At 36.7% G+C, this 17,000-nt stretch overlaps 1 protein-coding gene and 1 non-coding gene across 4 annotated transcripts in view; both read left to right on the forward strand.

Moving 5' to 3' along the window:
- PCDH11X (protocadherin 11 X-linked) overlaps positions 1-16,390 on the forward strand; it is an 821,697-nt gene extending 805,307 nt beyond the window's left edge. For 2 of the 3 annotated variants that reach the window (XM_057495790.1, XM_057495792.1), the window contains one exon: positions 11,530-16,390. In XM_057495790.1, the coding sequence (XP_057351773.1) occupies positions 11,530-12,134 (605 nt within the window). In that variant the 3' untranslated portion in view covers positions 12,135-16,390. The remainder of the gene's footprint in view (positions 1-11,529) is intronic. The other variant, XM_057495791.1, reaches the window with a different exon arrangement.
- LOC118907283 (U6 spliceosomal RNA) lies at positions 9,672-9,778 on the forward strand. Its single transcript, XR_005022759.2, has one exon. It is a non-coding gene; the product is annotated as a U6 spliceosomal RNA (small nuclear RNA).
- Positions 16,391-17,000: the final 610 nt, after the last annotated feature.

Here is a 17,000-nt window from a genome sequence, read left to right on the forward strand (position 1 = left end):
AATGTTACTAGAGAGAAAGAAGGGCATTTTATCATGATAAAAGGGTCAAATGATCGGGAAGATAGAATAATTATAAACATATATGCATCTAACAGTGTCACAAACCATAAAGCAAAAGCTGACAGAATTAAAAGGACAAACACAATTCAACAATAACAGTTGGAGAGTTCAATACTCCACTTTGTATAATAGATAGAACAACTAGGCAGGAGATAATAAGGAAATAGAAGATGTGAGCAGTACTCTATACTAAATAGGCCTACAAGACATCTGTAGGAAACTCCATCCAACAACCAAAGAATATACATTCTCCTCAAGTGCACATGCAGCATTCTGCAGGATAGACTATATGCTAGGCTGTAAAACAATCCTCAATGAATTGAAAGAATTACACCCATTCAGAATATATACTCTGAACACAGTGGAATGAAATTAGAAAGAAATAGCAGAAATAAATTTGGGGAAATTTATAAGTACAGGGAAATTTAACAGCATGATCTTAAATGATCAGCTGGTCCAAGAAAAAAACCACAAGAGAAATTAGGAAATACTTTAATGGTGAAGTACTCAATGTTTTCCCCTAAAATCAGGGGCAAGACATAGGATGTCTGCTGACACCACTGCTATTAAAAATTATACTGAAAGTTTTAGTCAAGGCAACCAGACAAGAAAAAGATATACAAGACCTCCCTATTGCAAAGAAAGAAGTAAAACTATCTCCATATGGAGATTATATGATCTTCTATAAAAAATTCTAAGAGATCTACTAAAGACCTATTAATACTAGAAATCAAGCTCAGCAGCACTAAAGCCTGTAAGAGCAATATATAAAAATCAAGTGTATTTCTATGTTCTAACAATAAACATTCCTAAAATGAAAGTAAGAATGCCATTTACAATAGAATAAAATACTTAAAAACAAATTTATCAAAATAAGTGCAAGGTTTGTATTCTGAAAGTTCTGAAATACTGTTGAAAGAAATTAAAGATTTAAATAAGTGGAAAGGCATTTTATATTCAAAGATTTAAAGTCTTAATGCTGTTAAAACTCAATACATCACATACTGATCTTCAGACTCAGTACAATCCCTGTCAAGATCCAAACTGAAATTGCTGCAGAAAGTGAGTAGAGAAATTGGAACTTTCATGCATTGCTAGTGGTAATATAAAATTGTGCAGCCAATTTGGCAAGCAGTTTGGCAGTTCCTCAAAAGTTAAACACGGAGTTGTCATATGACCCAGCAACTCCAGTTCTAGGTACATCTCCAAGAGGAATGAATACCTGTCTACACAAAAACTTTTACAAAAATGTAACAGCATTACTCATGATAGCCAAAAAGTGGAAACAACCCAAATGTTCATCAGCTGAAGAATGAATAAATAAAAGATGGTAGGATGCAAGAGGATCACCAGAAAAGGACCAGAAGCTAAGAGGGGACAAAGATTTCATCCAGGGTGGGGCGGAAGATGGTGGCGTGAGTAGAGCAGCGGAAATCTCCTCCCAAAACCACATATATCTATGAAAATATAACAAAGACAACCCTTCCTAGAATAAAGACCAGAGGACACAGGACAATATCCAGACCACATCCGCACCTGAGAGAACCCAGCGCCTCGTGAAGGGGGTAAGATACAAGCCCCGGCCCGGCGGGAGCCGAGCACCCATACCCCCAGCTCTCAGCGGGAGAAGAATAGGCAGAGCAGGAGGGAGACGGAGCACAGGACTCCCGAACACCCAGCCCCAGCCATTAAGGCCAGAGCGCAGACACAGTACGTGCCCAGGGGGCCCTGGATGCTAGGGAAACAGGGCAGCAAGAACAGTGAGCAGGCACCGGAGGCCGGGTGCCGGAGGACATAAGAAAAGCGCGCGACCATTTTTTTTTTTTGCTGTATTGTTTTGGCGAGAACTTTTGGAAGTCTTAAAGGGATAGGGCCCCCAATACTAGGGAAACAGGGCAGCAAGATCGGTGAGCAGATGCCTGAGGCTGGCGCCGGATAATAAAGAAGAACGAGCGACCACTTTTTTTTTTTTAATTTTAAATTTTTTTTTTTTCTGTGGTCATTGTTTTGCTTTGGCGGGTGCTTTTTGGAAGTCTTAAAGGGGCAGGGTGGGAAACTTAATCTAGAGGTAGGGAATCCAGGGATCTCTGGGCACACTAACCCCTGCGCTGCAGGGAGCAGGGAGGCTCCTTACGGAGATAAATAGCCTCCAGGCCGCTCCTCCTCAAACGCGACTCCACCACTTTGGAGCAGAGGCCTGAACCATGCCACACCCACAGCAACAGCGGAGATAAACTCCATAGCAGCGCAGCAGGAAGCAGAAACCCTGTCTGTGCGCAGCTGCCCAGCACAAGCCACTAGATGTCGCTGTTCTCCCAGGAGAGGAGGGCCACAAACCAACAAGAAGGGAAGTTCTTCCAGCCGTTACTCGTCCCAGCTCTGCAAACTATTCCTATTACCATGAAAAGGCAAAGCTACAGGCAGACAAATATCACAGAGACAACACCAGAGAAGGAGACAGACCTAACCAGTCTTCCTGAAAAAGAATTCAAAATAAGAATCATAAACATGCTGACAGAGATGCAGAGAAATACGCAGGAGAAATGGGATGAAGTCCGGAGGGAGATCACAGATGCCAGAAAGGAGATCGCAGAAATGAAACAAACTCTGGAAGGGTTTATAAACAGAATGGATAGGATGCAAGAGGCCATTGATGGAATTGAAACCAGAGAACAGGAATGCATAGAAGCTGACATAGAGAGAGAGAAAAGGATCTCCAGGAATGAAACAATGTTAAGAGAACTGTGTAACCAATCCAAAAGGAACAATATCCGTATTATAGGGGTTCCGGAAGAAGAAGAGAGAGGAAAAGAGATGGAAAGTATCTTGGAAGAAATAATTGCTGAAAACTTCCCCAAATTGGGGGAGGAAATAATACGAACAGACCACGGAAATACACAGAACTGCCAACAGAAAGGATCCAAGGAGGACAACACCAAGACACATAATAATTAAAATGGCAAAGATCAAGGACAAAGAAAGAGTTTTAAAGGCAGCTAGAGAGAAAAAGGTCACCTATAAAGGAAAACCCATCAGGCTAACATCAGACATCTCGAAAGAAACCCTACAGGCCAGAAGAGAATGGCATGATATATTTAATACAATGAAACAGAAGGGCCTTGAACCAAGGATACTGTATCCAGCATGACTATCATTCAAATATGACGGTGGGATTAAACAATTCCCAGACAAACAAAAGCTGAGGGAATTTGCTTCCCACAAACCACTTCTACAGAACATCTTACAGGGACTGCTCTAGATGGGAGCACTCCTAGAAAGAGCACAGCACAAAACTCCCAACATATGAAGAATCGAGGAGGAGGAATAAGAAGGGAGAGAAGAAAAGAATCCCCAGGCAGTGTATATAACAGCTCAATAAGTGAGCTAACTTAGGTACTAAGATACTAAAGAGGCTAACCTTGAACCTTTGGTAACCACAAATTTAAAGGCTACAATGGCAATAAGTACATATCTTTCAATAGTCACCCTAAATGTTAATGGGCTGAATGCACTAATCAAAAGACATAGAGTAATAGAATGGATAAAAAAGCAAGATCCATCTATATGCTGCTTACAAGAAACTCACCTCAAACCCAAAGACAGGTACAGACTAAAAGTCAAGGGATGGAAAAACGTTTTTCAAGCAAACAACAGCGAGAAGAAAGCAGAGGTTGCACTACTAATATCAGACTAAATAGACTTCAAAACAAAGAAAGTAACAAGAGATAAAGAAGGACACTACATAATGATAAAGGGTTCAGTCCAACAAGAGGATATAACCATTCTAAATATATATGCACCCAACACAGGAGCACCAGCATATGTGAAACAAATACTAACAGAACTAAAGGGGGAAATAGACTGCAATGCATTCATTCTAGGAGACTTCAACACACCACTCACCCCAAAGGAGAGATCCACCGGGCAGAAAATAAGGACACGGAAGCACTGAACAACACAGTAGAGCAGATGGACCTAATAGACATCTATAGAACTCTACATCCAAAAGCAACAGGATATACATTCTTCTCAAGTGCACATGGAACATTCTCCAGAATAGACCACATACTAGGCCACAGAAAGAGACTCAGAAAATTCCAAAAGATTGAAATCCTACCAACCAAATTTTCAAACCACAAAGGCATAAAACTAGAAATAAACTGTACAAAGAAAGCAAAGAGGCTCACAAACACATGGAGGCTAAACAACACACTCCTAAATAATCGATGGATCAATGACCAAATCAAAATGCAGATCCAGCAATATATGGAAACAAATGACAACAACAACACTAAGCCTCAACTTCTGTGGGACGCAGCAAAAGCAGTCTTAAGAGGAAAGTATATAGCAATCCAAGCATATTTAAAAACGGAAGAACAATCCCAAATGAATGATCTAATGTCACAATTATCGAAATTGGAAAAAGAAGAACAAAGGAGGCCTAAGGTCAGCAGAAGGAGGGGCATAATAAAGATCAGAGAAGAAATAAATAAAATTGAGAATAATAAAACAATAGCAAAAATCAATGAAACCAAGAACTGGTTCTTCGAGAAAATAAACAAAATAGATAAGCCTCTAGCCAGACTTACTAAGAAGAAAAGAGAGTCAACACAAATCAACAGTATCAGAAACGAGAAAGGAAAAATCACCACGGACCCCACAGAAGTACAAAGAATTATTAGAGAATACTATGAAAACCTATATACTAATAAGCTGGGAAACCTAGGAGAAATGGACAACTTCCTAGAAAAATACAACCTTCCACGATTGACCCAGAAAGAAACAGAAAATCTAAACAGACAAATTACCAGCAACGAAATTGAAGCGGTAATGAAAAAACTACCAAAGAACAAAACCCCCGGGCCAGATGGATTTACCTCGGAATTTTATCAGACATACAGGGAAGACATAATACCCATTCTCCTTAGAGTTTTCCAAAAAATAGAGGAGGAGGGGATACTCCCAAACTCATTCTATGAAGCTAACATCACCCTAATACCAAAACCAGGCAAAGACCCCACCAAAAAAGAAAACTACAGACCAATATCCCTGATGAACATAGATGCAAAAATACTCAACAAAATATTAGCAAACCAAATTCAAAAATACATCAAAAGGATCATACACCATGATCAAGTGGGATTCATCCCAGGGATGCAAGGATGGTACAACATTCGAAAGTCCATCAACATCATCCACCATATCAACAAAAAGAAAGACAAAAACCACATGATCATCTCCATAGATGCTGAAAAAGCATTTGACAAAGTTCAACACCAATTCATGAAAAAAACTCTCAGCAAAATGGGAATAGAGGGCAAGTACGTCAACATAATAAAGGCCATCTATGATAAACCCACAGACAACATTATATTGAACTGCGAGAAGCTGAAAGCATTTCCTCTGAGATCGGGAACTAGACAGGGATGCCCACTCTCTCCACTGTTATTTAACATAGTACTGGAGGTCCTAGCCACGGCAATCAGACAAAACAAAGAAATACAAGGAATCCAGATTGGTAAAGAAGAAGTTAAACTGTCACTACTTGGAGATGACATGATATTGTACATAAAAAAACCTAAAGACTCCACTCCAAAACTACTAGAACTGATATGGGAATACAGCAAAGTTGCAGGATACAAAATTAACACACAGAAATCTGAGGCATTCCTATACACTAATGATGAACTAGCAGAAAGAGAAATCAGGAAAACAACTCCATTCACAATTGCGTCAAAAAGAATAAAATATCTAGGAATAAACCTAACCAAAGAAGTGAAAAGAACTATACCCTGAAAACTATAAGTCACTCTTAAGAGAAATTAAAGGGGACACTAACAGATGGAAACTCATCCCATGCTCGTGGCTAGGAAGAATTAATATCGTCAAAATGGCCATCCTGCCCAAAGCAATATACAGATTCGATGCAATCCCTATCAAATTACCAACTGAATTCTTCGATGAACTGGAAAAAATAGTTCAAAAATTCATATGGAAGCACCAAAGACCCCGAATAGCCAACGCAATCCTGAGAAGGAAGAATAAAGTGGGGGGGATCTCACTCCCCAACTTCAAGCTCTACTACAAAGCCACAGTGATCAAGACAATTTGGTACTGGCACAAGAACAGAGCCACAGACCAATGGAACAGACTAGAGAATCCAGACATTAACCCAGACATATATGGTCAATTAATATTTGATAAAGGAGCCATGGACATACAATGGCGAAATGACAGTCTCTTCAACAGATGGTGCTGGCAAAACTGGACAGCTACATGTAGGAGAATGAAACTGGACCATTGTCTAACCCCATATACAAAAGTAAACTCAAAATGGATCAAAGACCTGAATGTAAGCCATGAAACCATTAAACTCTTGGAAGAAAACATAGGCAAAAACCTCTTAGACATAAACATGAGTGACCTCTTCTTGAACATATCTCCCCGGGCAAGGAAAACAAGAGCAAAAATGAATAAGTGGGACTATATTAAGCTGAAAAGCTTCTGTACAGCAGAAGACACCATCAATAGAACAAAAAGGAACCCTACAGTATGGGAGAATATGTTTGAAAATGACACATCCGATAAAGGCTTGACGTCCAGAATATATAAAGAGCTCACACGCCTCAAAAAACAAAAACAAATAACCCAATTAAAAAATGGGCAGAGGAACTGAACAGACAGTTCTCCAAAAAGAAATACAGATGGCCAACAGACACATGAAAAGATGCTCCACATCGCTAATTATCAGATAAATGCAAATTAAAACTACAATGAGGTATGATCTCACACCAGTAAGGATGGCTGCCATCCAAAAGACAGAGAACAACAAATGTTGGTGAGGCTGTGGAGAAAGGGGAACCCTCTTATACTGCTGGTGGGAATGGAAGTTAGTTCAACCATTGTGGAAAGCAGTATGGAGGTACATCAAAATGCTCAAAACAGACCTACCATTTGACCCAGGAATTGCACTCCTAGGAATTTACCCTAAGAATGCAGCAATCAAGTATGAGAAAGATCAGTGCACCCCTATGTTTATTGCAGCACTATTTACAATAGCCAAGAATTGGAAGCAACCTAAATGTCCATCGATAGATGAATGGATAAAGAAGATGTGGTACATATACACAATGGAATACTACTCAGCCATAAGAAAAGGGCAAATCCAACCATTTGCAACAACATGGATGGAGCTGGAGGGTATTATGCTCAGTGAAACAAGCCAAGCGGAGAAAGAGAAATACCAAATGATTTCACTTATATGTGGAATATAAGAACAAAGAAAAACTGAAGGAACAAAACAGCAGCAGAATCACAGAACTCAAGAATGGACTAACAGGTAACAAAGGGAAAATGACTGGGGAGGATGGGTGGGTAGGGAGGGATAAGGGGGGGGAGAAGTAGGGGGGTATTAAGATTAGCATGCATGGGGGGGTAGGAGAAAAGGGAGGGCTGTACAACACAGAGAAGCCAAGTAGGGATTCTACAACATTTTGCTATGCTGATGGACAGTGACTGTAAAGGGGTTTATAGGGGGGACCTGGTATAGGGGAGAGCCTAGTAAACATAATATTCATCATGTAAGTGTAGATTAGTGATACCAAAAAAAAAAGAAAAAAAAGGGCAGTTCCTGTGTGGTAACCTCCAATGAGTTCTACACAAGAGTATAAAGGGCATATATAAGTGTAGGCAAAGGGTCTGTTTGTGTTTATACAGAGGATCAAAGCCTAATTGGGCTACCCCAAAAATGAACTAAGATAGGATATGAAAAAGAACTTCCAACATCAGCACTCTCTGGAAGACTCATGCCAGAAGATGATCAAAAAACCCCAACAAAGATCCACGCACTGCTACAGCTGTAGATGCACTCATCCCACCAGTTCCTGGACTTGCCATGGGAATGAGGAAGGAGATATCTAAGCTGGCCTGTGCATACAGTAAAACAACAAATTTGACTGGATCTATACTGTTGGAACTCAATCAAGAATTAGGAGAAATGCAAATTGTAGCGCTCCAAAATCTTACAACTACAGACTATTTACTGTTAAAAGAACATAAGGGATGTGAACATTCCCCAGGAATGGGTTGTTTTAATTTTAATTTGTCTGATTTCTCTCAGACTGTTCAAGTTCAGTTGGACAATATCCACCATATCATAGATAAGTTTTCACGAATGCCTAAGGTGCCTAACTGGTTTTCTTGGTTTCACTGGAGATGGCTGGTAATTACAGGTATGCTTTGGTTATGTAACTATACTCCTATTATGTTAATGTGTGTGTGCAATTTAAGTAGTAGCTTAAAACCTATACATGCTGAAGTTACTCTACAAGAGATATGTCAAAGAAATAATCAATCTTCCCAGATTTTCTTCCACCTGCTACTTCTATAGCTTTTCTTCTTCCTTCCTAATTACAACCCTTAAATAGAATTCGTGCCTCATATCAAATTTACCGAGTATCATAATTCTTCCAAGTGGTAAAGATACCTCAAGACAAATGCTGGGCATAGAAGCTACAGGGCATAAATATGCAAAGAAGTAAAAAGCTACCCATTTCAAACATTAAGGCTTCTCTCTCACTTACCAACTTTACTTTTCCCTGTATGGGCCCGGAACATGACTGGTTAGCCAGAGACGGGTAAGATTCCTCAAGGGAGGAACAAACTAAGACAGGCACAGTCGCAGGGGGGTCATCAGGTGAGAAATTGGGGATCAACAGAGGTGAGGCTTAGAACCTCACCCCCCCGTTCTGAGAGAAATCTTATGCATACGTGGATGTTTTATTGCCCTTGTCTAGCTTGGATTACCACATATTCTACAGGCACACTTGATCATCTACATTTGCTCTCTTACAACACTAAACTATGTTTTCTACCTGTATCTTTTATCTACCTACCACTTCAGCATTTTATTAAAAATAATAATAATAAAGAGAGAAATGTGGTATCCACATATAAATCAAATATAAAAATCAAATGAGTATTCATATTAGAACTGACTGTTTATAGTTCACAATGCATGAGCAAAACTGAAGGTTTCTGTGATGGCTGCCCTTGTACTGTTCACCATGTAAGAACTTATTCACTATGTAAGAATTTGTTCTCCATGTAAGAACTTGTTTGTTATGCCTCAGAAGATTGGTGACTGTCGAAAATTAGGCTTGGGGTGGATTAATGATTGTGCATTGAGCATTGACTCCCCTATACAGAATTTTATTGTTGTTAACAACCATTTGATCAATAAATATGAGAGATGCCCTCACAAAAAAATAAATAAATAAAAGTATACACTTCCAATGGTAAAATAATAAGTAATCGGGATGTAATGTATATAGTCAAGATATTGTAACAGCTTGGTATGGTGATAGCTGGTACCTATAATTGTCATGTATATAAATGTTGAATCACTATGTTGTACACCTGGAACTAATGTAATGTAATACTGTGTGTCAACTACCCTTCAATAAAAAAATAATAAAATAATAAAAAAATAAAAAAATAAAATTAAAGATGGTATATCCATACAAAGTATACTCGCAGGCAGCAAAAAAAGAGCTTAGGTACTGATGCATGCTACAACATAGGTGAACCTTAGAAACGTTATACTAAATGATGCACTAACTTTAGCAGCACATATACTAAAATTGGAATGATGCAAAGAAGATTAGCATGGCCCCTGAGCAAGGAGTACTTGCAGATTTGTGAAGTATTCTATATCTTTTGAAACCAATATAATATTTCATATCAACTATATTTCATTATAAAAATATGTTTTAAAAAATAACAATAAATGAAACAGACCAGTCATAAAAGACTCCGTTTACAAGATGGCATTGATATTACATGTCCAAAAGAGGTAAGTCTGTAGAAGCAAAGGGTAGATTAATGGTTGCTTATGGCTGTAGAATTTTGAAGAGAAATGGACAGTGACTGCTAATGGATACAGGATTTCTTTGGGGGGTGATAAGGATATCCCCAAATGATTGAGGTGATTAGTTGCAAAGCTCTGTGAATATACTGAAAGTAATTGAATGGTTCACTTGGGTGAATTTTATGGTATGTGAATTATACCTAAATGAAGCTATTTTTAAAGAGAATGATTATAGTCATATCTTCTTTCAGCAAAAATGACTTTGTATCAATTTCCATATCATATATAGGCATATACATAAGCATACATCTTAATGTTGAGACTATAATATACTCATCTGTTGTAACTTTTAAGGCTGCCAGATGAGTGGCTTTCCCAATGACTAGGGAACAGAACTTTGTTTTAGAGCATAGTTATATTTGTGTTCATATATTTCCATGCATGTTTTTATGGCTTAATACCCCAAATACCTAAAACTCTATCTTCCCAAATATTTCTCAAATATAATTATGCAGAAACATAGGATATTTTAAATATTAATCTCATAAGGAGATTTTCAAGTGTCCTCTAAGTGAAGAAAAGTAAACAGTTATCTAATGGAGAAAATTGGTATTAATAAGAGAGTTCTTTCACATCCTATTCTTTGGTTTTAAGTGTGATGGGATAATGACAGCACCTGGACTCTGTATCCTGTTGAAGATTTATAGGAACTTGAATTTCTGTTTTTAATTTTTATTATTTTATTGTTATATCTTCTTAGAGAATTGACCTTTTTATCATGATACAATAGTGATCATATACCTAATAACATTTCTTGCTCTAATGTTGACTTTATATTGATGTAGCACTCTATCTTTATTTTCTAGCCTTTTTGTGGTATACATATTGGTATTTGATACCTAGTGTCATTTGGAAACCTTATAACAGAAACCTTATAAAAGAGTTTTAGAAAGTATTATAGTTTAAAGCTAAGTACTTTGGATCTGTTGTTTATCACGTTGCTAAACTCTGATTTATCGTAACTTCAGAAAATGAGGAATACAGAAATCAATTATCTTTGAGATAATTATAGCTGTGTTTCATTCTTGAAACTAAAAGTCATATCTTAGAGTTCACTAAGCTATGTTTCCAAATTAACCTAATTTATCCTTTGATTTATTCTCACATTAATTAATTATATCGTTAACCAAATGGTTACTTCATTATGTTTCTATGACTGGTCTTCCCATTCATTTTATTCTTATGTCCTCTCCTGTTAGGAGCCATATTTCAACCGACTTACGTGTGTAGATCAATGACCATGATTTCCATTTATTGTCACAAACACAATTAAAAATATTTACACTAGGGAGATTAAGCCAACATATCCTAATTATAAAAATGAGACCCCATCTACCTACTCCTGGTTATTTATGTTTCTCTCAGAGTTATTGCTTGATAAATCAAGTACCAACTGTGAAAATATTGAAAGTCTTTAATGTATTTTGAAATTTCAGAAATTTCAAAATTTCATATTATTCACTTTTCCTGTAACATATGATTTGTTAATGAAAATATGCCTTTGAAATATAAATTTTATCATTTGTTTTCTATCCCACCAGCTGCAGAAATAACTGTTCAGCCAACTGTGGAAGAGGCCTCTGACAACTGCACTCAAGAATGTCTCATCTTGGGCCATTCTGATGCCTGCTGGATGCCTGCTACTCTGACCCATTCCAGCCCTTCACAGGCACAGGCCTCTGCTCGCCGCCACAGCCCTCCAGTGACACAGACCACTGCCCTCTGTCACAGCCCTCCGGTGACACAGGCTATTGCACTGTGCCATAGCCCTCCACCAGCACAGGCCTCTGCTCTCCACCACAGTCCGCCTCTAGCTGCTGCTCTTCGCCACAGCCCCCCACCAGCACAGGCCTCAGCCCACCACTACAGCCCTCCTCTCCCACAGGCTGCTGCTCTCTATCGCAGCCCTGCACAGCCACCAATGGGTGTGCAGCAAGGTTGGGGAAAAAGTGCTGGACCTGATGGACTACTTTCTCTTGATCAGGGAGTGCAAGGTAGTACAAGATCTCAGTTTTACACCATGTCTGAAAGACTTCATCCTAGTGATGATTCAATTAAAGTCATTGCCCTGACAACCTTCACTCCAGGCCAGCAGGTCAGACCTTCTAGGGGTGATTCCCCCATTATGGAAGAACATCCCTTATAAATCTACAACTTCTTCACATTTTCCAACAGGATGTATATAGTTACAGTTTAAGATCCAATTTCAATGAATATTCCAAATTGTTACGTTTGTAAATTGCTATGTAAATAGAAACAGATACTACAATAAAGTCTAGAGCTAGACCCTTAGTCACAAGCTGAAAATAAATTTACAACGTGCTTAATTCAGGATGTGTATTAAAAAAGAAATGAAATTGAAAAATTCACACCCCTCTGTACAGAAAGGCTTATCATGACAGATATTAATATGTACTATATATTATTTCCGATGCACTGTAAATTTTTCATTTATTTTTACCAACATGTGCAATATTACTGATTTTTTTCCATTCTAATTTTTGTGGACCCAGTACGTAGCAAACGGAAAACTAACAGATATCTGATTTTCCTAAAGTACCTTTAGTTTTTCAAAACTTTTGTTCAGATAATATTAGCAGGTATAATTACTTTACAGTGGCATTTTTGTTTGTCCTTTTGTTTGATATTTGTTTGCTGTTTCTCCACTTTTTTGTTGTGAGTGTTTATACAGAAATGCACAGTAGGGACTGTAAATATATATTTTGTCTCCATTTTTTATGTTTTCTACCTTTATTTCAAGGATATATTGTTAAATAATTTGTGTATACCTTTCCAGTGAAGAACATATGTAAACTGTACAGATTTATGTCTATAACCTATTTCTCTACTCTTTAGTAGAGTTCGAGACACTGAAGTGCAATAACTGTGCCCAAATTAGGCAACTATTTGCTAAAAAGGGCCTCTTTTTTAAAATTTACCTTTGTAGTTTAGAATAAAGTGCATTAGAAGTCATATTGTATCTGCCATTTTAAGCCTTAATTCCATTATTAATTGGGTCTTTATCTTCTGAAATTGTATATAACAGCCTAGAAAAATCACAAGGAAGGTAAATATATTTAATGCATTATTCATTTACAGCTATTACTGTAAATTGCTGTTTTCTAGAGAATATAAAGATCATGTAAATGTTGATTGGACAGCTGATAGGCTGATACCAAAAGATGTTTAGTAAAAAGAATAAACAAATAAATATAACTGTACATAAAACCACATACTAAACCTAAATGACTAAGGGATTCTTGCCATTCTAGCTCAATTTACTGAAGAAATTCACTGATAAGATGAAAGTCAGGAAGGCACTTTTCAAGAGATGTGATTACAAATCTACATCAAACATGTTACAGTATAGAATTCTAAGAAGATGTGCAGAGGGAGAAATGAGGTTCATGACTGCTTGTTGGGGTAGATAAGAACTACCCTAATAACATAAAAAAAAAAACCCAACAAGATCTCATATATGAAACAAAACATGTTCTTCTAAGTAAAGAATATAGCAGTATTCCTAGGAAACATTAGTTTCCTTCCATTGTCTGTTCTTTGTTTTCTTTTTTTGTCCCAAATGGCCATGATCATCTACGTGCACATTTCATCAGTTTACAGAAACACCACCAACTTAATTTTTCTCCTTTACAAAAATGAGAAAATGTCTTATTTCAGTATTACACTAAACCAAGAGACAATTGATGTTTGTTTTAGCTGGGGTGGTGGGGAGTGAATATTTCTTCTTGATTACATTAGATGTAGACTTCATAATGTGTAACTTGGAGATATGTAATTTATGATTAAACTGTGTGTAAATGTTGTAATATAAACTGTGGTTAATGTGTAATTTCATTGGTGAAGGTTTCCGCTGAATGTTGAGAAAGCTTCTCTTTATGTGCCCAGCAGGTTACGTAGCTTTTGAGGAAATATTGCTCCCATTGTGAAGTTCTTTCAGTCTTTGATTTGCTGTGTAGAATAACTTCTTAACTTCTAACTCCTAGAGTTTAATTAGTGACATTTTAAGTTGATTAATAAGTGACATTGATTTTTTTCTCCTTTGTGTTTGTTAATGGTATTCCTGAAGATCAGATGATGTTTGCAAGTTTGTTGAAATATGACCGTGTACATGTGTTTATATTGTCATTTCTATTGTTAATGATGAAGATTTTAAACCTGGGAAAGATAAAATAAAAAAAAAACCGAGGAATGACGAAATCAGTGCTTCCAGTAGGTTTTAGAATGCCTTTCCTCTAAAAACTTGCAAAGATAATGTGAGTGAGAATGTTTTCTTCTATTTCAGTTATTTCCACATTTTTCCACTCCACATTTTTAGTTAAAGTCTACACACAAGAAAATAAATAAAAAGGAGAAAGAAATATTACTAAATTATGTGTCAGAAATATGAATGGTTATTATCTGTGTTAGTGAAAATCAAAATAGGAACCAAAGTTAGATATTCGGCAATTTTTTTTCTGATAGTGTAATTTATTGAGTTATAAGGGTGGCTCGTGTCTAAAAATTCATGAAGTTTTGATACCTTTCCTAGAGCTATAGGAATGAACAAATATGCTTTTGTTGCCCTTTCTAATTCTGATTTTACAGTCAGATTTAGATTGTGTTCATGATATTAAATGACTGGGCACCCTCTTCTGGATTTGTACCAGAGAGGTTTTGAATGGAAGCAGGCTAGAAGTAGCCAAAGAGTCAAGGGAGGTGAGCCCAGTTATTCTCCCCTGTGCATTCTCTTTCTAAGCTTCCACTAGGTCTGGTCTTGGCAACCTGTAAAATCCAAGGCTTCAGATCCGATGAGATTTTTCTCATCACACTGCAAATTCTTCGAACTGATGGACAGAGCTATAGGTTGACAAAGCTCACAGGTGGCTCTTCTGATATGCAAAAAATTTAGTCCTGAACCTACAAAAATCTTATTTTATCAATTCAAAAATATTTCCCTTGAAAAAAGAAAAACTTGGTTTCATTTGAAATCTGAACTTCAAACTGAATGAAAATTATGATAATAGTATGTTCAGTCAGACTGGTTATTCTATTTTGTGGTCATGTTGAATTACATGTGATTATTAATTTACTAGCTATAGCATTAATATACCACATTTGTAAGTATGTATTCAAGCACTGTGTTTCTTGTATGATAAGTGCATACCCACCTTTTTCTTGAACTTTATCTTCAAGTTTCAGCTAATATTGTATCGGTGTATTTAAAACAAACTTACATATGATACAAACAATGTGATAAATTTAGAGAGTACATTTCGTGTAGTCTTGTTTTAGTTATTTAACATTCTGTTTTTTGTAACATAAATTGGTTAGAAAAAAATGGTTGTTAAATGATTAGTGCTATTGTATACTGGCGACAGTTATGACGAGTGCCTTCCCAAACTAATATTTGTCACACACTTTCATTAAAATCAAGAAAAATAGACTAAAAAATTAAATATTGAGCAGTCCTTAAGATGTAATGATACCACATACACACAAATACTTTTCAGTCATTGGAAAATTAAGTTTTACAACATGTATATTTCAACATTAACTTTTTTTGTTGTTTTACATTAAGGCTGCATGTGCATATACCTCCTCCTGTACATTTATGAACATCTACTTGTTTAGGCTCTCCTTTTTTTTTTTAACACTCTTCTGGCTTATATTTTTCAGTATGGTTATCATTTCCTCCCCTCATATTTATTCCAAACCGAATTTATAGTCATGTTTAAACTTTCTAGCACAATCATTAGACACTATTTTGGCTATTTTCAACTGGTAAAATTACCCTGAAAAACCTGGAAGCAAGAGAAGCTGAACTATATTTGGACAGGAACCCATTTATATTACGTGACAAGTACCAAACCAGAGCAATTTTATGCAGAGGCCTTAAAATATTAATTCGTAGTAGCTTTCTTACACTAACCATCTGTGTGCTTTCAGTAAATGTAATTTTTTAAAGCAGTGCAAATTGACAACAGCAGAGTAGTAATGAAAAGACTACTCAGAAAAATGTGTGTGCACAAATGAAAAAAAACAATGAAGGCAATTGTTTAGTGATTGTACGTGATACTTTTAGAAATAAAATGTGTGAAATTTATGCTATCTCTCCTTAAAATACCTGGAATTTAATGAAATACGTATTTACTTTTGTATGATGGGAAGATTCCTCCTCTGTGACATCATACAGCATCTGAAAATGAACAGCATCCCAAAGCAACTCTGCTTTGGCAGTGAGAAGGCTGAATATTGTGTAGTCCAGGATGGCAGTATGTAGTCCAGTGGCAAATGTGTATTAATTGTGCTATTTCAGGTTCTGTATTGCATGTTTTCTTATTCATTAATATAAGTATTAATAAAGTTATGAGAAATAAAGACTAATTATTGTTGTGTGTGTTTACTTCCAAAGCCCAAGGTTTTATTTTAATTTTAAATTGGTTTTTACATTTATATGAAGTAAAACACACCTTTTCAGTGGTACATATCTGTTAATAGGCTCACTTTTTTGATTACTCAGTCTCTTCAATAGAATTCTTTGACGCGAACATCATTTCACTCCTTTTTAAAGTTGGTGAACAATATTGTAGTGTTGTAGAACATTTATCTTGCAGCTTACAATATAAACTTAAGAGACATTTGGTTACTTCAGAATAGGCCTAATGTCTCATTTAATGTAAAAGCCACCTCAGGATTTCTCTGTAGAAACCTTGTGGATCCAAGTGAAATCTTCTGGAGAATGTTAATAATATTTGTGTAACAGAATAAATTCATTCCTGGCTTCCTTTCATTTTGGCTAAATGGAGAGAATCCCAGTTCATTGACACTTTCAAGCTGCACAGGATCAATAAATACTCAACTGCGTTTGCATTTTTATTAGACCTGAAGTTGATTAAGAGAAGGCAAAGAGTGACTCCGAATCATCTTACTACATTGATGGGCAGTGAGTGCAATGGGGTATGGGGGGACACAATAATATGAGTGAATGTAGTAACCACATTCTTTTTTCATG

Source organism: Manis pentadactyla, chromosome X (assembly GCF_030020395.1).
Source record: "Manis pentadactyla isolate mManPen7 chromosome X, mManPen7.hap1, whole genome shotgun sequence".
NCBI lineage: Eukaryota > Metazoa > Chordata > Mammalia > Pholidota > Manidae > Manis > Manis pentadactyla.